At 35.6% G+C, this 23,530-nt stretch overlaps 1 protein-coding gene across 1 annotated transcript; it reads left to right on the forward strand.

Moving 5' to 3' along the window:
- Positions 1–1,240: 1,240 nt before the first annotated feature.
- On the forward strand, positions 1,241–12,395 carry LOC113239745 (nuclear inhibitor of protein phosphatase 1). The gene is made up of 7 exons (XM_026476844.1): positions 1,241–1,365; positions 2,184–2,286; positions 5,192–5,275; positions 6,634–6,844; positions 7,800–7,902; positions 8,433–8,524; positions 11,585–12,395. The coding sequence occupies exons 1-7, from the start codon at positions 1,241–1,243 to the stop codon at positions 11,683–11,685; spliced, it is 819 nt and encodes a 272-aa protein (XP_026332629.1). The 3' UTR covers positions 11,686–12,395.
- The last annotated feature ends 11,135 nt before the right edge of the window (positions 12,396–23,530 follow it).

The raw sequence follows: 23,530 nt of genomic DNA on the forward strand, positions 1-23,530 counted from the left end.
GCCCGAAACGTCGGTTTGTTTGAAAAAACAAATATACGCGATTTAAATCCGGAAAAATAGTTTCATTTCCAATATGAATATTTTTCATTATTTTTTAAATAGTGGACAAAAACACAACTGCTCGTTAAGAAACACCGTTGTGGCTTTAGCACGCAACGGTGTGAAAATCGTTATAAAGATCCAAGTTGTCTCTAACGATTGTACGTGGAAGCGTGATGGGTTAAAAACTATCCATTATTTGCACACGAGCCCAATAGACTAAGACAAGTAGATTATTTATATGTATAATCGAAAGTGGGAAACCCCACTTAATGAGTCCGCTTAATTCATACAAAACTGACCTCCACCTATTCTGATTGTTGCTTATCAGCCCTAATTAACACAATGGCGTCATTTCGTGCAAACGTAAACCGAAATTAATTTATTATCATTATATTTACTAAGAATATCACTAACAAATTATTTTGAGTGTTAATTGATTATGCACCCTAATAACCTAGATATTGGTTCCTTAAAAACATAGTAATTTTCTTAGTTGTAAAGAAACACTTGTCTTAAACTGTTGTTACTAATTTTGATATAAACATTTGTACTAATAATGTTGACATAATCTTTTCATTGTAGTTTTTTTTTGATCTTGTCAATGGAATTTTTTAAACAGTGCTAAATAGTAAATTTACCCTTAATGATCCCTAGTAGTTAATTTATGTGAAATTGGTGTGAATTTATCTGTTATCAAAAAGTGTAAGCTAGTTTATGTGGATGCTGATATGGTACCTGAAGATTTCTTGTAGTTTTTGATAGTTTGTTCTAAATTTTACTTATGAAAGTTTTTGCTGTCACCTTAGGTGACAGTATGAGGAATTATTATGTTAAAAAAAAATGAAAATATCATCTAGTGCCAATTTCGCCAACTATGATCACATTAACCAATGCCCTGTTTTAAATTCAATTTTAAAAGTTAAACTTAATTAAAACCAAAATTGAATTTTAAAACCGGACGTAAACATTTTAACACAGTCATTAAAACCTAACACATGCTTCTCTGAAAAAAATTTCGAAATGGCGCTTTCACACTTCAAAACATCGACGATATATGGATGCTCATACAAACCAATTAGTGCACTGTGATCCTTACTTCACTTAGCAGTAAGCACAGGCACGTTTCAACCATTTCAGATAGGTGTCATGTCTCACAATTTCGATTTTTAATTTGTTAGGTTGCAACATTCAAAATTCAATGTGTCTCTTTCTAGCACATGGTACATTCATTGGCAAATTGCGTCTAGAACCGAACAAACCAACTCAGCTGCCAATCGACTCTGTGTTTCATTTTGGGGCTTCCACCAGGAACTATATCATCAGGTAAGTGTTGTATTTCAAATTAGAACGAAAAGACATTGAGCCAAAGTCAAATAATCATTTCTTTACTAGGTTGAATTTTTCCACTAGAAAACGTCATTTTTTAAGCTACTGCTCGTTCACTGTGCCGACTTCCCTGAGAAGAACAATCAAGGAATTGCCCTTTTCAAATAAACTTAAATCAAAGGCAAATAATTTGTTCCATAGGTAAACATTTTTACATTTGAAAACGCAATTTTTAAGCTACTTTTTAAACACTGCTCGTTCACTACGCTGACCTCCCTGAGAAGAACGAGAAAAAATCTCCAGGGATTGCTCTTTTCAAATAAACTTAAATGCTATAGAATACATTTTTAATTATATTTGTGCGGAATCTAGACTCATGTTGTCTTTCCATACATCTTCCTGTAACACGTGGTCTACAATTTTGTAATATGACTTCAATTAAAATACTTTTAATGTAAGTTTTAAACTTAAGAAATGGTAATCTTAATATATGCTCCGGAAACTTATTGCAAAAGAATGAAATCGTGGTATCATGAATTTGGACTTAGTTCCAGGGTTAATATTATGGACATCTTCTTTCGAATTATGTACATTTTATTAACGAAATTATGTACATTTTTACGGGCAAAGCATTTGAGTAAATGTACTGTGATGCCACAGTCATGATACCAGTCTCTTTAAAATTTTCTCTGAGAGAAACCCGAGAACCTAAACGGTACACAGAACGAGGCGCTCGTTATTAATTTAAAGGGCAGAAGATTGAATTTTCGATGTGAATTTTCGATTTTCATTACTGTTTGAAACGAACGTTTCAGAGAGCGACCGACAGGGAATACGCGAGGTATTATGGAAGAATTGCCTAATACGGAAACGGAAGGCGCGCTATTGGGACTGCCCGAAACACAGACGGAATTAGATGTAAGATTTTTTTTTTGTATGTACTATTGACTTATGACTTCCACTGTAGACACGCAATAAATGGCCCAACTTGTTACATCTGTATCATCATCGACCCATATTCGTCCAACTGCTAGTTCGCTTGAATTATCAATGTTTACATGTCTATTAAAAATACAAAGAAGAGACATATTTTAAAGTTTTTAATTTTAATTTAATATACATAATCAAATCCGCCTGCCTTTATTAATAAGTATATAAAAGTCGATTTCGACACTGGCAGGCCAACTGTGAATAAGAATAAAAACGGCAATATCGCAATTAGTAATATAGTCTATCTTTTTTGAAGACGGAGTAACATGACAGTTCATTGCACAAAAGTGTTGCCCGCTCGCGAGCAGGTAGTGATTGCAATCGATAAATATACTATCGACTATCGACTGAATATTGGTCACGCTTATGGAATAAATGTAGAATGTCGTGACAGATATTTGGCAAAATTTTACCACCTTCACAATCTATCGACAAAACTGTCGACAACTACTACATGACCATTTACAATTTTGTGAAAACGTGCAACCCTACAAATGTCATTTTACTCCCTCTGAGTCACCGAACATGCTTTCTATATGCGCTCCCTCCATGATCTTTAAGAAAGTAACACGTAACGGACACTGGCAGAATAGAGACTATATAAATTGGTCTTATAATCCATTCATTAAGGAAAGAAAGTATGCAAATTATTTGAAATCTTTTTCTGATACTTTGAAACAGTAATCCCCCTAAATCGCGTATACATATTTTTTTTTACGAACAGTCCACGTGACCATAGGATCTATGTATCTACCCCCGTTCTCCGAAATAAGTAATACTCCACCAATTCCAAAGACAATATCAAGTATTTCTTAATTCTCACCATGCGTCGTTTAATTTAATCTGATTTGATGTGTCAAACAACCTGTGATTAAATCTGTAAGATACCTTCAATATGTTTGTATGCCTAATGCTTGACCGGACACAATGAAATTGTAATTATTTCATACATGTCCTCATACATACATATTTCATACATGCCAAATACTGTAGAGAAGCTCTGTCATTGGACAGGAATGGCATCAGAATGCTCACTAGAGTCTTTACAGGACATTGTGGCTTGAACAAGCACATGTCAAATATTGGGCAGAGAGAGAATAGAGAGTGTAGATTCTGCCACGAGGCGGATGAAACTCCTGCTCATCTTCTTACCCAATGTTATCCCTGGTACGAAGCTCTATACTGGGAAGGCACATGCTACAACCAGAGGACATTAAATCTGTCGGAGCCAGGAAAGTCCTTCAGTTCTTCAATGCTGTCGGCCTTGGCTCCGAAGTGTAATTAGTGGTGATCACAATAGATCAACTGATGGTCGCAGTGATGAGGGGCTACATATATTAATAATAAATAAATAAATATGCCCCGAATGAAGCTATCCTAGTAATAAATAATAATACATGTCAACTTCTATACGAGTCATCCAAACATAAATTCTAAACACTTCACCGGCAACACCTACTCTCGTTACAAAAATGTGTTTAATTTTTTGAAATTTTAATATTAATTATTAGTTTTCATATCCCCATGTAATCTTCTTCGTAGCATTTCTAAATGTACATTTTTTACTTTGATTTATTACACCAAAACATATTTACAATCATTATTTTCACATACAGTTACACTTATATGTATATTCAAATCCGCACATGCACTTACATATTGAATACGTTATTTTAGATGCACTATTCACACTTTATTACATTTATTATTTTAATTAACAATTTCCCTCCTAGTGGTTTATTAGATCTTTCATTACAAACAATTTCTAGATTTAGTACCTCTCGTTGGTTCTGACTGAAAACCAGCGCCTTAGCGAACTTAGGCATATGCTGAATGAGCGCCATTTCACTGCTATGACAAAAATGTTTTATTTTTCCTTTTGTATTCAATCTGTATTTGTGTCATACTTGTGAATAAAGTGTTTATCTGTCTATACAAACCGTGTTTTTACAAATAAATGAATTATAAATACTGTATACGGGATGGCTCTGCTAAATACCAACTGCCGCCTTGGATTCAATCGACAAGCGTGCCGAGAGGCTTATAGGTGACTCGGCATTAGTGGAGGCGAAGCTGCAAAGCCTTGAACACCGCCGTAAAGTTGCCTGCTTATCGGTATTCTACAGGATATGATACAGGAGAGTGTGCGATGGAAATGTATAATTTGATTCCGCCTTCCCCTTTCCATCATCAGGGGACTACACGTGGGCTGGGATACCACCCCTATGTTGAGGATATTCCAAGAATTCGCACGAAGCGTTACGCTTCCACATTTATATGGCGAACGGCTATGGGGTGGAATTCTTTACCTGTAGACTTGTTCCGTGAAAGTTATAACTTGGACCTTTTCAAGGCGAGAGTAAATAGGCATTATTTAGGTGTGCTTGCTACATCGTTGACCTCATCATCACTTTCTATCATGTGAGATGGTGGTCAAATGCGCACTTATGTTTTATAAAAAAAAAAATATTCTCTATAACAAACCAATTAAATAAACAGCCTCCGTGGCCGGACGATTACCATGCCGGACTACCAACCACAGAAGATTACCGGGCCGAGAGAAATATTTGTTTGTCCTACATTTATTTCTGTCGTGAGTTTGGATATCATTTGTGGTTGTCTTTGTTGTGTCCATGGCATCCGCGATACATGGTTTCCCTAGTGCTGGGCTATGAGTATTATTATATTAAATTTTAGCAATAAAACCAATTTCTTGATTCGCAGTCGATGGAACACGTGACTTCTCCGAGGAGAATGTTTAGTTAATATTTTAGATGATATAAATATTCTGTTGTACCAGGCAAATTTGTTTAATTAATGTGTTATATTTTAGAATCTAACGGAATTCAACACGGCGCACAATAGGCGAATCTCCATGCTGGGAATATCTACAGATGATGGTACAGACGTCATGAAGGTAAGAATGTTGATTTATCTTTTTTTTATGATGCCTAGTGACGTTTCGAACAAATTGTGTGCCTGGTGGAAAGAGACAGGCCTGTCCATAACTGTCATAGTACCACCCAGAGCTTTAAATCGCAAAGATCTCAGGGGCACTCCCACTGCGCTCGTTACCCTGAGATATAAGTTGACAAGTGCCATGTGCCTGTAATTTCACCAGCACCCTTACCCTTCAAAACCGGAACGCAGTAATGCTCACATTACCGCTTGGCGACAGAAATAGGTAAGGTTGCAGTACTGGGCGAATTCTTTCATAAGGGGCTCCACTGCTTCTTTTGTTCTGCCATTATCCCTTTTTATTCTATTAATTGGCGTCGTCGCATTATATTTTCTTTTAATCCCTAGTATTCGTCATTTTGTTGTTCATCTTTATATCATCTTTCACAGAATCCATCCCTCTTTTTTTTCTTTTATTTGGTCTTCTTTTCCATTTACAACTTTCGTCTTACATAATAAAAAGACTGACTAATGACTCCTCTGGTGTATGCGTGCGTGTGCGCGCGTGCATTCTTATTTAAATTTATTAGAGTTAAGGTGGTTTAACACGGGCGAGGCGATACGAGGCGAGACGAGGATTGAAATTTGTTTACAAAATTTCAATTTCTCCTAGCGCATCTTCGGTGGAAATGGTCTGGATTGACGAGGATGGGCCTCTCTTGCTCTCACTCGCGCCTCCAGAATTGAAATATTTGTTGCTGTAATATTGAATCGTATTGCTGCCTACATAGAGTATTATACTCTTTAACGGAAACACGATTTCTCGCGCGATCTCGCGAGAGCCCGCACGGTCTCGCGTGAGCTCGCGATGGCTATTAATATCAATCGCGAGATTGTAGGGTACGTACGATTTGAGAATTAATAAAAGATGGTTTGGTCTAATTCTTCTTCCGTTAACGTATTTAATAATAATGATTTACGAGACATATTACTTCAGCCGCCTATTTATCGCTAGATGAGCTGAACAGCACTGAATCTTCACTATCCACAACCGCAGCGCGAGATCACGCCAGCTATTAATGGCAATTTTTGATGGAAATAGGACGGCGAGATTTCAATTCTCGTCTCTCCTCGTCTCGTCTCGCCTCGCCAGTGGAAAACCACCTTTAGTCTCGATTTTTTTTCAAATTCTTACACTATGAACGCGGTTGCGTACACTCCCAAACAAATTCTAATAAATTTAAGCCGAAATAAGAATAAGATTTTCTTTGTTAAATTTTATTTATTAATACATCTCCTTACTGCAGTTTAAAATGAATAAGTAGGTACGAGACTCATAATCGTTATTTACCTTGTATATTTTTATTTTTTTTACAGCCAGCTACAGGCACAAAGCGTTCCGCCACCATGCCAAGCGGAGTTCCAAAGAAGCAGCGACGCAACGTGTCCTTTAACGAAGAAGTAGACATCATAAACCCAGAGGACATTGACCCCACAGTGGGCAGATTCCGCAACCTAGTCAAGTCCACAATAGTGCCTAATGCAAATGCTCCAATGAAGAAGTTGAAATTGCAGAGCTCTGATGATGGTGAGTATATATCAATTAACATTATTTTGGGCATCTAGATGTAGCTTATACATGTAGTAGTAGCAGTAGAGCTCCTTGTGAAAGAGTTCGTCGAGGGAAGTACTGCCTTACCATACCCTAAGCAGTAATGTGAGCATTACTGCATTCCGATTTTGAAGGGTAAGGCTGCTGGTGAAATTACACGCACATGGGACTTGGCAACTTATGTCTCAGGTAGACGGGCGCAGTGGCAATGCCCCTCAGATCTTTGCGATTCAAAGCTCTGAGTGGCACTGCAACTGTTGTGGATAGGTGTATCGCTTGCCAGCATGCGCACGACTTGTTCGTCCCGTCACTTATTATTATAAAAAAAAATTCGTACCCTATAAAGCCATATGTGATCATATTGACCTCTCCTACATAAAGTATCGTATGTCGAAATTGCCAAGTTTACAGGGGAGCGTTTTAAAGTTCTGAATTCACTGAAATAAGCATAACACGTGACTTTATCATTTCTCAGTTTTATTCGGCATAGCTCGTTATTCACATAGACAGTAGAGTATTATAAAATCCTAGATATCGGTTACATGATCTATTAGATGATCTATGGGAGTAACGAGCTTTGACAAATAAAACGGAGAACTTTTAAAAGGCTCCCCTGTAAACTTGGCAATTTCGACATACGATACTTTACGTAGGAGCGGTCGATATGTCAAAACCGCTTTTATCACACGAAAGTGATAAAAATAAGTACATGGAACAAGTTACGTAATAATTATGTGAAATTGTGTAAATCTCCTATTTAAGAATAAAAAAGTTACCAACTAATTTCGTTCATAGTATCTTTAAACCTCTGTGCTGAAAGTTGTCATTTTGCAGATGTGGCTTTATTACACCACGTTTCCTAATTATACGATTTGACGAGACGAATGTGGGGTTTGTCATTTATTTTTTTAATTCATTTTCTAATTTTCAGGCCAGCACCATCACTCGTTGAGGCTGCAGGAGATCTCCCGAGGAAATAACCTGTACTCCGACCTGCCTGCGCCCAGTTCTCACCTCAGTCTTATTGGTGCTAGGTAAGAACTAGACCCATAATAGTAAACAGATTATTTAATTTATTCATCATCAAATTCAACATGTCGGAAAATTCACAAATTCACACGTTTAGCGGTAAAAAGTGAGAATATAAAATATTAGCGTTTGTATTTAAATAAACAAGAATTGTTTAAAGCAGCAGTTAATTTAATACATTTTAACAGTTTATCTCAAATGGCTTTGGTTAATTCCGCATAACAGTGAGTGTTGAATCAATCAATTTGGAAAAAATATGTAGTAAAATTAAGGACATACACTGATTACTATATGGTGTAAAAATACGATTCGTAAAAATTTTCACGATAGAAAAAAAAAGCACAAACTTTTCGAAATTTTGCACGAAAACCGCTACATTCAATAGGTACTTTACATATACCAATGATATTTTTTTTTATATCAACTGAACTAAATAGACCACGTATAATATTACGATATATATTTATCAAATGGCTTAATCCTGATAATTTTAATATAAGGAGAAAGAGAGCTTACAAAAAGCTTTTTTCTGCAGATTGGGTCTCTCCCTGCCGAACCCCGCACCCGACGTGGAGCTGGAAGGGCCCGAGCCACATCTCCACATACATCCTCCGTTACCACATACAGGTAAATTACTTCAAGCAAATTATATCGTCGGGGATAGTGCAAATCCGCGTATGTAGCACTGGTAAAAGGCTTTACTTACTAAACATTATTATTTTGTTATTTCAATGGCTCCGACTTACATTTTTGCACACTAAGCATTAATTTATGTTGACTACGGACGGATAATAATAGATTTCCGTAAATCACGCTAATTTGGTTGCCACGACATTTACGCGGAATTGATTTGGCGACAAAATTACCGAAATGGAGACTCATAATCAAATGCTAGTTACGCGTTAGTAATTGCACTATTCCCGACTATATTTCGACGGATTTCTAAAATAACGGCCTATCTAAAAAACATATAATATATAAGATAGTTTAAAAAAAGTGAAGCGCAAATTTTACGATCTTGGTGCCTCGGTTTTCGTTTTGGGAAATGCATATGGTGAACAAGAGATGGAACACAGTAGAGAGATAGAGCTCATATTTTACCACATCTGGCATGCAAAATTTTACTTATATTGATTGAATTAATTGATTAGATTACAAATAATGTCAGAGACGTGCACAAAACTTCCTTAAAGTTCTAATTTTATTTCAATACATAGTCAATTAAATTAATAACAAAAATTATGAAAGTCAAACAATTATAATATCAGTAGTAATGTTTGTTCAAGAAATCGATCACTGTGTAGTCATTTTTGTCTTAAAACCATGCATGCATTCAATCTATTTTCAAACAAACTATTTGGTAACATTTTAATGTTATAATAATAATAATAATAACGCACACACTCAACATAGCCCCGAACTAGGGAAACCCTGTGTGGCAGGTGCCATGGACACACACATACACTACCACAAATTACACCCAAAACTCACGAGAGAAATAAATATAAGCCATACAAACATTTCTCCCGGCCCGGGAATCGAACCTGGGACCTCTGCGTGGCAGTCCGGCATGGTGACCGTTCGGCCACAGAGGCAGAGGCAGTTGTTTGATAGAGCATTTCACATTTGGACACACATACCATTGCATTGATTTTTATAGTAGGACAGTCTAGGTACATTAATATAAACCAGTCTATTTGGATCCCTTTTACGTCTACTATGGATATCTCTTCTTTTTCTTGGGCGCTAAACGAAGAAGTCCTGGGTTCCATTCCGGGTACGAACAATTTGGGAAATGAACTTTTCTATATCGGTTCTGGCCTGGGTGTTTTGGGCTGTCCAGCATGCCCGGAGTAAATGCTGTTGCTCTGATACTCATAGTGCAGGAAATTATCCAATTTGAGAGAAAGAATGGTATACCGGCACTATGTTGTCTTTGATTATTTTTATCAATATAAAACACGGTGTCTTATTCATAATATAATTTGGCGCATTCTGAATACAATTGTAATAAGCAGAGAACAGGACAGGGAGAGTTTATTTTTACTCAAACTCTAGAGTGATGAATATCTCTTTCTAAATTCCCTGAATTATTAAATATAAAAGGCAAATCGAAAGAAAATAGTTATTGTAATATTAATTTACTGTTAACTGCCTCCGTGGCCGAACGGTTATCATGCTGGTCCGCCACACACGATGTCCCGGGTTTGATCCCCTGGCCGCGAGAAATATTTATGTGGCCTGCATTTCTCTCGTGAGTGAGAGGGGCTACGAGTTTTGCGTTGTTAAAAAAAATATACGATATTTTACAACAATGATATTCAATTAATTTTTGTAAAATTACTCCAATAGTTTGTTGTAATTATTAATATAAAGAACACTAAGAAAAATTTTTTCTATGCGGCTTAATGATAATGAAGTGACCTTTGAACACGTTCCAAGCGTCGAGGTAAAATATGTTTAGACACGAATTATACATATAGGGTGGCCGCAGTGGATGCGAAATAAAAACGGAAAAATGTATAGATATTATAGTTGTAAGAGTGATAGTAGCTTAGATGGCGTCTGACACGGTATGCTAGAAGACGTCGGTTCGAATCCGGTCAGATAGAAGGATTTTTTTCTAAGTGTTCGATCTTTGTTTTAATAATTATAACAAACTAGTGGAGTTGTTTCTTGCTGGTAGCTGTAAAGTTACCTAATTGGGCAACGAAATACTTTCATAGCTTTCTCATAGATGGTGCTACGGGTAAAAAGTCGTCAAAAAACTAAATACAAATGATCCGACAACAAGCACATAACAAAATTCGTGAGGTCCGCGGGTTCGTTCCGTGGCTTAGTTGACATCTGGCACGGTTTGCTAGGAGACGTCGGTTCTAATCCGGCCGGATCGAAGGATTTTTTTCTAAATGTTCAATCTTTGTATTAATAATTATAACAAACTAATGGAGTCTCGTATAGATATTTCTTAACTAAAGGAATTTAAGTCAATAAATATTAGACAACATCTCATACGTTGAACTGATCTCAAGGTAAGTAGCTAAAGCACTTGTGTTATGGAAATCGGAAACAACAATGATAGCACAAACACCCAGACCCGAGACAATATAAAAAGACCGTCAAACGCTGGCTTAAAAATAAAAACTATGATGAAACAGAAGGTTTACTAGAAGTTATTTCATAATTATATATAGGTTTACTAGAAGTTATTTCATAATTATATTGTAACAGCTAATTGTTTTATTCTTAATTAAACATAGCTATTTTGTTTTTAAGCACTAATATAATGAATCTGTGCACAAACAAGATGCTTAAGATACAAGTAATAATGTACTTAGTTTAGGCATCGCAACTATACTGGTAGGCTTCTAATAATTAATTGTATAGCTTTATGATTAGTATAATAATTAAGGTTTAATTTTTTTTTTTTTTACCAATTGCATATTAGCTTCCCTTACATTTGTTTTTGTTTTTTTACTTATATTTAGATTAAGTTATATTGAAATAAATTTATCTTTATCTTTATCTAATATGTAAAAGTTAGTTTTCTACTTTGACCCGGCTGGGGATCGAATCCGGGACCTCAGAGATGGCGACACCATGAAAACCGGTGTGCAAGCCACTCCACCACAGAGGCCGTTAAAAATGTATTACCCCTTTTTTACTTATAATATCTGTTTTCCACAGCACCAGACGAAGCAGGCGGTCCATCTAACGAGCCGAAACGCAAGAAATACGCCAAAGAAGCGTGGCCAGGGCGTAAGCCGGGACACATACCCGGCGTGTGAAACTAACAAGTATCCATTTAAGAGGACTATTGAATTAATGCGGCTTTGTGATACGGGATTCCACCCGTATACATTGGGGTATCATCTACCGGACTCAAGTATCCTATGGCATTTTTTTATTGTCACACATACCCTAATACCTTAGGGTTTAATATAGGAAGAAGTTTTCAATTGCTCTGTTAAATACGGGTCACGAAATCAACGCGCCGTGTACGTGAAAACGGCCTTATAGAGATAGTGTGTAACAGCGTTTACTTATTTGGTTTTCATTGCATTAGGTCACGTACACGATCGAAATGAATGTCTGTTGAATGGGCAAATGTTATTAATTACAATTGACCGATTGAAAGTATTGTGAAGTCCCGACTTCAAATAAAATGCTTGTATAGTGTATTTAGATTAGCGACCTAGTATAGGCTGCTTTCTTTTGCACTACTTCATAAAAATAATAAGGACATACGATAGAGGCACAAGGTTAAGTGGGCCTTAACACGCGTTAAAATAGGGTTCGTTTTCTGTTAAATAAATCTCGCTTAGTGTTAAAAAAATAATTTAGTAGCAGTAGAGCTCCTTGGAAAAGACGAACGGACGAATGTCCACGGAAATACTGCCACCTCACGTATTTCTGCCGCCAAGCAGTATGTGAGCATTACTGTGTTCCGGTTCTGAAGGATAATCGACTTGTCAACTTATGTCTCAGGGCGACGGGCGCAACGGCGGTCTCCCTTCAAATCTTTGCGATTTAAAACTCTGAGTGGTATTGCAACTATTATGGACAGGGGTGTCGCTTGCCACCAGGTGCACGACTTGTTCGTCCCGTCCATTGACTTACAAATAAATGGACGACGGGTCTAATACAAAAACCACGAAAAAAAATGTCCCAAGTCAACCTATTCGAAATTTAAATTGTAATGTCATCGCAGTCGATACTGTCAGTCGAACAAACGAAGACTAAAGCGGAGTTTGGCGCTCTGTATACGATTTTAGCGCCTTACAAGTGCGGACACTTTTTAGCGCGGACCCGACGTCCATATAATTGTAAGTCAATGGTCCCGTCACTTAATATTATAAAAAAAGTATTTTCAAGAAAGCCAAAGTCGCAGGTACAGAGTCACAGATGAGTAAGCAACACGGGTCCGGACCGCACAGATGTGAGAGCTAACAAATTACCTTACTATTATGAATGCGGCTGTAGTGGCTTATCTCAAACCAAGGCCGTGTTTTGTCAGTACTAGGTCGCTAACTAAAATATAGAAGCATCGCAGTGGCGCGTCTGTGACGCGATTTTCATACAATATCTAGTCTAGTGATGCACGATTTTTTGCTTTGAATCGATTTTTTGGATCGTAATGGATCATATGCCTCTGAATCGATCCAGAGATTGGATCGTATGATTTTGAACGATCTCATAAAAATCGTTTCAAAATTAATTTCGATACAAAAAAATCATTTTGACAGCCCTTTTTGGCTTCAGCCGGTTACTTTTATTTAAAGAGATACTAGGCTGTGACAATAGATGTTCAGATGGCACAGAAGAAGCGAAAATCGCCAAATATTGTAGACTTATTAGATATTGCCAAACTGTAGGCCAATAAAATAGAGGTTCAAAAAGAGACTGTATGGTTTAAATTATGAATACGATCTAGACTACTCTATTCGCCTTAATGTTGAATCGGTTTACTTAAAAATAGTATTGAAATGAATCGATACAAAAAATCGCTAGATCGTATACACTTTAATCGATCTTCATGAAAATGGAATCGTAATGTGTATCCCTAATTAAAAAATCTGCAAAAGCAACGCGCGCGTGATGTGACGGTGGCGCCACTGCAGTGTTTCTATAAGCGTTAAATTTAAAGTATCCTTGAGAGAGAATAGGTTCGTTTTTTTAATATTTTTTTTATAAGGCTCTTTCTCGTATGGAGAATGTGTGTCGGCGGCAGCTCAAAGAATATGGTGTATTGATGCGTAATTTTATCAATTAACAAGTGTCATTTCACCCTTAAGCAAAGAATTAGTTTAGCATTTAATAGTCAAATATAAGAAAATAGTTTATTTTTCGTTTATTTTGTTTGAGTGCTTTTTTTGTCGTTTTAAAGAACAAAAAAAACGACTTCTTACTATTGCTAGTTAATTAATTGATCTAGCCACAAAAACGCATTACATGTGACATCCCTAAACATCTGATTCGAGCATTTCATCGGCGTCAAGACCAACGAACGAACGAACCAACACTCAGATGGCTTTTTACAACCTGTTCGCTGCGTTAAAAATAACGCTAAGAACATTTCGTATGCATTGAATAGGCACTTTAGGATCCACATAAAATCGACACATAGTTTATACCAAATTGACAGCGATACTTTGGTTTCTTATATAATATTTTATGACGTCATCTGAAATAAAAATCAATTTTTGTTGCAATAAAATCTATTGCATAGTTTTAGGTGCCAAAAACAAAGAAAATAACAGTTGTAGCTGCTGTAGCACCATGACGCATATTTGGTGTAATATGTGTTACGGGCGTCTTCTTTTCATTTTGTACTGTTTTCATTATTTTCGAACCGTGCTTTTATTGATTTTAAGAAAGGTTGATAAGTACGTGCCTGCGTAAGTGTCTAAAGACTTAGAGAGAAGTTTTTTTACTATTTACAACACAATCTGTGGAGATTGATTATTATTATTTTTATTTCTTTTATTTATTCCTTTGTGTAAAAAAATTCTTAAGACGTGCTTATTAATCATGAGTGAAAAAAACTGGGATGGGTAATTTTCAGGTTTTTGTACCTATAATCATTTCATTGGCAAGTATTATTATTTAAATATTCTAGAATATTATCATGCAGTATTATTTAATATTTGAGTATAGTAACCTGAAATATATTTTGATAATTCACGATGATATACTCTAATACTAATAATAAAAATGGTCACCAAAATTAGGTCGGGAAAACTAACCTAAAAACCACCCGGATTTTAATCGTTAGAACATTTTGAATAAGAGATCAACATAACGGGGTACCTACGGCATAATTTGCGATAGCGATCTGAAACAACGTGCACTTTCGTCGTCATTCTCTTGAAAATCAATATGGTGCCACCAGAGATGGGCAGTGGGTTAAAACCTAAACAACCCGCCCGAGTTTTAATCAAGTTTTTACCCAAAATACACGGATTTAACCCATTTCTGGCCAAAATCATGGGCAGACACTATTAACACGTCTTAAATAATATTTCATTTAGTGTGTTAATGAAAATGTTCAGCAAATAATGAATCAAGTTATAGTTAAATAAAAATGACGTTAAATTAAAATTGTTATAAGATCATCGCGAAATATACATATTTTCAATTTCAAAATTAGCCATTTTAACGCTTGTATGTACTCAATCAGTTCAAATTGACCATTTATATTAATATTTTCTTATAAAATAAAAACCTACCGCAATGTAATCATAAACTTGTAAGGAGATACAAAAATGTAATCTAACTAATGCCTACCTACATATCGTCGGGGATTGTGCAATTACGCGTAACTAGCATTTGATTATGAGTTTCCATAAATTAACGCTTACTGTGCAAAAATGACAATGAACAAAACACCTCTGATTTCGATAGTGACTAACATTAAAAACGGCTTGAATATACAAATTATCAAAATTGGCATAATCACAATAAAATTAATTATCGTCGGGGATAGTGCAAATCCGCGCATGTAGTATTGATAAAAGGCGCGTATCAGCACCCAAACCAAATTTCACAGGAGAGGGATTTAACGTTATTACTTTGTTATTTCTATGGGTGTCGTAGCCATTGAAATAACAAAGTAATAACGTTAAATCCCCCGTCTGTGAAATTTGGTTTGGTGCAAATACGCGCCTTTTACCAATACTACGTACGCGGATTTGCACTATCCCCGAGATTACATCACACACATCCGAGATAGATTGTTTTGCCATTTCCCAGAAACTATCGTCAGGCAAAGCTACTTTGATTGCCAGTAGCATTCCGGTAACGCTCTCATCCATGACAAGATATTGGGAGGGCAGTATTCGTGTTTGTTAAGCTCTTTAAGCAAGTATGATGGCTGTACCATCGAGTTTTGGTTGGCAGTTTCTCCTGTTTTCCGTTCTGGTCTTTGCTGCAAAGCAGTCAATAGTTGACTTCGCTTGATTGCCTTTTTTTTTTGTCCTTACAATGTTTATGGCCATATCAATGGTTGCCTTGAGACACGCTCGTGAGGTTCGTTGGACACTTCTTGCGTTATCTCCTATTAGCACGACAAACTTCCTTTCGTCTTAGTGTGACATCACTTTTATTATTTCTTGTTGTAGGTATTTGGCATATAGTGAGGAAATTAATCAAGTAGAACATTTTGCAATAAATATCATTTAACATACAACAATTAACATAATACATTTGAATAAAATTGGATTGCGAAAAATAGTTAGTTTCAAATAGTTTCTGCCCGCATTTTCAGGCAATAATGGATTTTAATCTGATTTAAATTAATCCGGCGATCTCTGGCGTCACCATTTACTTTTTAACCATTGTGTTTTATTGTTTTCATGGAGACACACGTTTGTAATGTTGGTTTTTGCAAAATACAGGTATCGAAAAAAAAATTCCAATTTTCCATCTTTTTTTTATATTTTGTAATATTTCCACCATTCGTAATTTTTCGGACCCAACCACAGACATATATCTCGGTAGACGCCGTAAGTGTACGTACTTCGCGTGCCTAAAGTAAGTGAAATTCACTTACTTGCCGCTGCTACACTACAGAACGCGCTCGACCGTTATCGTAGATAAACACCAGTCGAAAACGCGAAAAATGCATAATTGTGCCTGTTATAAATTCAGCCAACTGAACTTATCTTCTTTATACTTCCTTCGATATCCTTATTGTAAAATGAAACTTCCTTAATCTGAAGTGGACTGTATATTCATATATGTCGATCTGACTTACAAAAACAAGAAACAACTTAATGTGACAAGTGGGAGTGATTGATAGTGATTGACAATTATTGCTTATATTTATACTAGTACGGTGTCCCCCACACCGTACCGGTCCTATCAATGGGTCGCTACGCCGCTCGGCCAATCAGAGCTCCTGAATTATTCATTCTTTTCTGAACTCTAGCTCTGACGCGTACGGCCGTCCGTAATAGTGCCATTATAAACTGCGAAAGCACCACCACGTAAACGGGTAAACAGGGACGTTTCCTTCCACGGAAAACAAATATGCAACCGAGTGTAAGCCTCGTGATTTGTAATACATTGCGGCTTTTACTTTGTGCGATATATTTGTGATCATTGTTAATACGCCATGAACATCGAACGAACGCACTTTTGTATAATGCAGTTTAGTGGTACGGCCGCTTGTACATTTCTTTGGCCAAATTTAACATTTAGTGATGTATACGTTAGGCAATACTGTTCTTGGTTATGATCCATTTTGAAAGCAAAGGGACGAAAATTATTATGACCTTAGCAATATTATAACAATATTCTATAACTCTTTTGTTATGACGTTTAGTAATGTTTCGTTTTTTTTTCAGTTTTGTAGTATTTATTATCAGTAGTATCTGTAATTTCGATAATTTTTGCAGCACGTTGCCTCGAATGTCCGAATATGGTGAGCAAATAATTACGTACATGGCCGGATATCTAGTATGAGTAATACAAAATAATATATAATGCAAAGAATTAACAGTGCGCTGTCTTTACAAAAACCTGGAGTTGGTCATACGTATGAGTTTGTTGCTTTCGAGGACGAAGGTTGTCTAGTTTATCCCACCTAAGATGCTATCCAAATATGCATGGTAGCAGAGTTAAAAAATCCTAGAAATAAACAAATCACAAAAATTTCACACAAGGCCGTCATTAAGTAAACCTCTTCTGATTAATAAGATTTTACCATATTTTGTCCACTATTCATCAATTTGATCAATTACCCACAGAAAACCACCTAGTAAAATTAATTAAGGCAGTCGCAAGTTCATATGTTGACGTGCGTTTTCATTATTTAAGTTAATCAATTATCTAAGTTGCGGACACCAGCCCGTTACACCAAGTACCAAGTAATCAATAAGATCTTATATTACAAAAAGATGTTATATAATAAGCTCATTTTATTGCAAGGACAATAATTTTATTATTTGAAGTCGATTTAAAATTAAAGTTTTAATCTTCTTCAAGTAATCAACATTTTTTTTAAATAAGTAAAATAAAGGACTTAACTAAATAAATAAATAAATAACGCACACACTCAACATAGCCCCGCACTAGGGAAACCCTGTGTCGCGGGTGCCATGGACACCTTATTCTAGTATTTTTCTACTATATTAATATTACGACTAAAAAGTATTCTTATTATTTACACACACGTGTTTACGCGTATTCCGTTCAATTAATCGATTTAGAGCGAGCGGAAGGAGGTTTCCATCACTAAATAGTTCTTGTGACGTCATAATGGATACAAAAAATGTGGCACACTTGGTTTTCATACAAATTGCTGTACTCGCGGCGTATATCTAGATATATGTCTGTGGACCCAACACTACACGAATGTGACAATTACCCCTTATAAATATGATGTATTTAGCAGCGTGTCGACCCTCAAAACAAAGCAATATGAAACTTCTAGAAACTCTAGTTTTTAAATTAAGTAATACCTACAGGTATAAGGCGATTTTGAAATAGTTCTGTAATTTTTTATGAAACGCGGTCAACCGTGCTGTGAACTTATTTCTGTAAGTAAAAACTTAATAAAGTATAAATTAGTTTTATATTATGATGTTTTATTTTAACGCTCCCTGGCATAAAGAACAAATCGCGTCTTATTTTGTTAGAGTCAGCACTTCAGAAACTTTGGACATAGCATATGGTGTCTTAGACGATTTGTATAGTTGGTCATTAAGAGGGAGCATGCCAAAAACAGTTTTGACGTTGGCTCCGCCCAAATTTGTGAAACAAATACATATATGCCTGAAGTTCGCGTGACATGCGACAGGAGATGTTGAATTTTGCGCATTAAAAGTACCAAATTCGTTTTAGCGGAATAACTCGAAAACTAAAGGAATTAAGAAAAATCCGTAGTGACAGTTGTCGATCATGCATAAATATAATTAATTATCAAATTTTTGTCCTAATAACCTGTAGCATTTCGAGGATAAATCGAAAAAATGTGAAAATTAGAGGTCATTTCGTGATTTTTATCTATCGAGGAAACTTTATTGTTTTATGTTTCTGATTAATGTCTATGCTTCAATATATCGGGTAGTTACTCATACAATATTTTATTTTTAACCTTAAAACGGATATACCCCTCTAAAATCAAATTGAAGATTAGGAATTTTTCCTCTGCTCCCTCTTAAAACATTCGTACTTTTTGTTACTTTGGTCATTTTTGTACTTTGCCAAAAAATATCATGATACTAAAATTATCATGGTGCAAAAATGACCGTGGTGCTAAAATGACTTAGGCTCAATTTATATTACCGCGGAACGGAATAGAAGCGAATTTTTGTAACGATATTGCACATAGCATAATAAACTTTGTGGTCAGTTGTGTAACGTACAAACTAGATACGAGCCAACAATCACATCGCGTGTCTTCCGCGGAATTCTCGTGCATGCTTGAGAATACTCGCGCATTCGCGAAAATTCCGCAGCTGCTGTCGCAAAGCGGCGCGAAGGCAGGTGCAGTGTGACGTCAAACGTCGACGACATACTACAGCCTCAAGGCGTGGTCGCGGGAATGCTCTGCAATACAGCAACCACGCGCGCTTTCTGAAATTGACGCTTCCATTCCATTCCGTCCGCCGCAATGTAAATTGAGCCTAAGGGCATCTTTTTTACAGGTTCCTATAGACGTACTTAGTACTGGTCTTGCTGCTGTTTATTATGAACCTTAGTTACGTACCTTATTATATATTTATGTCGAAAACGTCTCGGCTGAAACCTAATTCTCTAATTATTCTTTGAATTACCAAATTCGCTAAGCCGCCTGTCTGCTAACATTATTTCATTACGTAATACAACTCAACGGGACTATAATCCTGCAAAGGATTTGTGGCTACTCCTATTAATCCTTGGGGATTACTTAATACTTACCTAAATTGTACACGATAGAAACAAAAGGTATGCACAGGTACAAATAGTATGTTATGGGATATTTCGTTGTTTTTTAATTTCTTTCGCCTCGCTTTCGGAGGTTCGTAAAATCTGAGTAGAGTCAATTCAGGGCTTGGACCAATAAGTTAAGAGGATTGCTAATGTCCAGACTACAGATCGTAACTCTGAAAAAGGTCAAAATCTCGTCTTATATCTTAGATGGCGCTGATCAACAACCTGGAAGTAGTTCATATTATGTAAATGGCCGTGGATATCCTCTAGTGGTATCCTCTTTAATATGAAATGTAAGAAGTCAATTTTTTTCCTTGTAATATTATTCAAATATTGATCATGATCTAAAATTATTTTCTGAACTTCTACAAATACGCGTGTCATTAGATGGCATTGTGTGTTACGAATAATTTATAAATTAATGCTTCCTAAAATGGATAGATGGTGCTTATTCTATTCAAAATAAAATAATAGCCGGCAGTGTCTCTCTATTTAGTTAATTTGTTTGTTATCTCTAGAAATTAGAGTAGCGTTGATAAATTGCAGCTCGTCAATGTAAAACAGTAGAGTATCGTAAGCTGTAGAGCTCCTTGCGAAAGAGTTGTTAAATCTTGAGAAAAATAGGCTTAGCTATGAATGTGACACACGGCGCCTCCAGGCAGAATTATATAGTGTAACAAATTCATTAAAATTAATAACACAGAAATATGGAAGTGCTCAACAGAAGATTAAGGAGCACACACAGGCTATGGATAATATATAAGATTTATGTAGATATAATAATGACAGATTTGAGTCTTTAACGAATAATCAAGTTTGCAATTGCAAAGAAATACAATCACAATCCTACCTGTCTGCGTGTGTCACAGATCCCTCCTTATTGTTGTTGCAGGAATCTTGTTTAGAATCAAAAAATACCTCTTTGTCAATAACTAGATCAAATGAAATTCAAAAAAATATTGTTATGTATAGTGATGAAATGGGTAAAAATATAGGTTTGCAATTTAACCACCTAGGAATAAAATTAACAAATATTTGCATGCCAGGTGCAACATACTGTAAAATATTAGATAGTATTTTGTCAACTAAATTCGACCAAGACACTTCATTAATAATTTTAATTGGCAGAAGAGGAAAATGTAACGAAAAAGATTTAATACAATATTTTTCACAACTAAATAATTGAATTAAGATAAAATATATTATTTTGTTAGCTTTTCCCTTCAACAATTGCCTCACAACAAGTGAAAATAATTTGAGACATAACTTAAATAGAATCCAGCTTGACATTTCATTATAGTAAATTTCATTTATGGATACTAATAATTTTACTAGTAAATATTTTTATTTCACTAAAGATAGGTATTATCTTACTAGTTATTTTAGGAGACAGATAGCAGAGTTGCTATCATATTGTATTAATAATTCAGCCAAATCATTGGCTACCAGACCGGCTGCTTCTATTAAGCAGTCCGTTGACATAGGTCAGTTTACTGACAATAATCAATGCGTTGAAAATAATTCAATTTCTAATTATTTAAATTAATTAATAAGACAACGGAGAGATACTCTTGCAACACAATGACAGTAAAAAACCAACCTAAAACACACAGAAATAAAATAAATTGTATATTAAACCTGGTGCACCAAAATATTCAAGGCATGAAAGGCAAAGAGTTAGAAATATAATTATTTATTAACTGTAATAATATTGATATTCTTTGTATTACTGAGCACCACTTTCTATCAAAACATCAGTTCATGTTTAGCTTCAACAATCACCAGGTGGCTAGTTCGTTCAGCAGAGAAAAATCTATTCATGGCGGCTCTTTAATTCTTATTAAAAATAATTTCAAATTTAAAGAACGTACAGATATTGTGAGCCTATCTATTGAGCGGACTATAGAGATATCCTGCATAGAACTTGAACGGCTTGTTATATTAAGCATGTACAGACCCCCTCATTCATCTTACGAACTTGAAAAAAGATTAGATGAAGTTTTAGGCAAATTAAATAATCCAAATAAATATATTGCTGTTTGTGGTGACTTCAATGTTAACTTATTAGAAGATTCCAGTGCTAGCAGTAGGCTCATATCATTTTTCCATTGTTATAATCTTGTGAATCTTTTCTTGGTGCCTACTAGAATAACTTCTACTACTGCCACTTGTTTAGACAACATTTATACTAACGCCATACCTAGTAATAAATCTATTATAAATAAATTAACTTCTGATCACTGCGGTCAATTAGCCACTATTAATATAACTGTTGACAAAATGCCAAAAAAGGATATTACATGAGTTCCGATAAATAATGGTGGACTTAAAGCTTATAGAAATAACGTAATGCTTAAACTAACTGACATTCCGTACGTTGACGATCCCAATAAGTTGTATAATTCAGTTTTCGACATAGTGAAAAGTGAACGTGATAATGTTTTTAAGTCCAAAATTATAACTATTAATAATTCATTGAAATTTAGTGATTGGGCGACTGTGGGAATTCACAAAAGTACACAAAGGCTACATGATCCTTACGATGAAAGGACTTATAACACTAGTGTTATAAGTCCTTTCATCTGCTCAATTCCAAGCTGTTACTAGAACAGCTTTAATGATTTTGTTAGGAAATATTCGAAAATGTTTAAACGTGTTTGTGTTGCAGCCAAAGCAATGTTTATAAATAATAAAATAAAAAGCAGCGCGAATGTAGTAAAAACGACCTGCAATATTATAAACAGCGAAACTGGAAAGGTCAAACTTCGTAACTTAAATTTTCAACTAAGATTTAATGAAAAAATTGTAAACGCAGACGCAGAAATTGCTAAAATATTTAAAATTCTTTTTACTGACATTCCAATTTTGACTACTAAGTCGTTAAATTCATCTCCCACTGCCGGTGAATCCTTACTAAAAGAAAATAATGCAGTTAGTATGACTAATTTAAGGTTCCGTCACGTATGTCCAAACGATATTGTTAAAGCCTTTAAGTCTATAAACATAAAAAATACTGCTGATCTTGATGGTCTTTCAGTCAGAGTAATTAGTTCTATACTTGATTGTATTGCGCCTTATTTAGCCTGTGCCTTTAATAAATGTGTTGATGATGGTGTCTTTCCTGACCTCATGAAGCAAAGTAAAGTTATTCCACTTTTCAAATCTGGTAGTATTTCTGACCCCAACAATTTCAGACCTATATCAATACTACCAACTCTCAGTAAAATATTTGAAAAAATTATTCTAAATCAGATATGTGCACATTTTTATAGTAATAACTTAATGTTTCCTAAACAATTTGGTTCCACTCGGGGTCGCTCTACAGCCGATGCTGGTGTCTATGCTATTGGTGTATTCTGTGACCTTTCCAAGGCTTTTGATTGTGTACACCATGATACACTGGCCAGGAAATTTCAAAATTTCAAAATTTCAAAATTTCGCCATTATGGTGTGGCGGGACGTGATCTCGACCTTCTTAAATCGTATTTGCGTGGTAGGGTACAGAGGGTCGACGTTAACGGTACGAGATCATCAGGGCCTGCAATTAGCATGGGTGTCCCTCAAGGTTCAATTCTAGGCCCATTTTTGTTTTTAGTTTATATTAATGACTTACCTAGCCTTATGGAGGGTATAGAACATGAGATAGTATTGTTTGCTGATGATACTTCCTTATTATTTAAAGTGAAAAGGTACCAATGTTCCTACGACGATGTGAAC

This window comes from Hyposmocoma kahamanoa, unplaced genomic scaffold, assembly GCF_003589595.1.
Source record: "Hyposmocoma kahamanoa isolate Upper Pololo Valley unplaced genomic scaffold, ASM358959v1 116, whole genome shotgun sequence".
NCBI classification, from domain to species: domain Eukaryota; kingdom Metazoa; phylum Arthropoda; class Insecta; order Lepidoptera; family Cosmopterigidae; genus Hyposmocoma; species Hyposmocoma kahamanoa.

What these genes read in the sequence shown, in the direction of transcription:
- LOC113239745 (XM_026476844.1), top strand. Translation starts at nt 1,241, where the DNA reads ATGTGTCTCTTTCTAGCACATGGTACATTCATTGGCAAATTGCGTCTA. An exon ending in AAACACAGACGGAATTAGAT is followed by an intron (nt 2,287 to 5,191) that starts GTAAGATTTTTT and finishes GTTATATTTTAG; the next exon opens with AATCTAACGGAATTCAACAC. An exon ending in CTCAGTCTTATTGGTGCTAG is followed by an intron (nt 7,903 to 8,432) that starts GTAAGAACTAGA and finishes TTTTTTCTGCAG; the next exon opens with ATTGGGTCTCTCCCTGCCGA.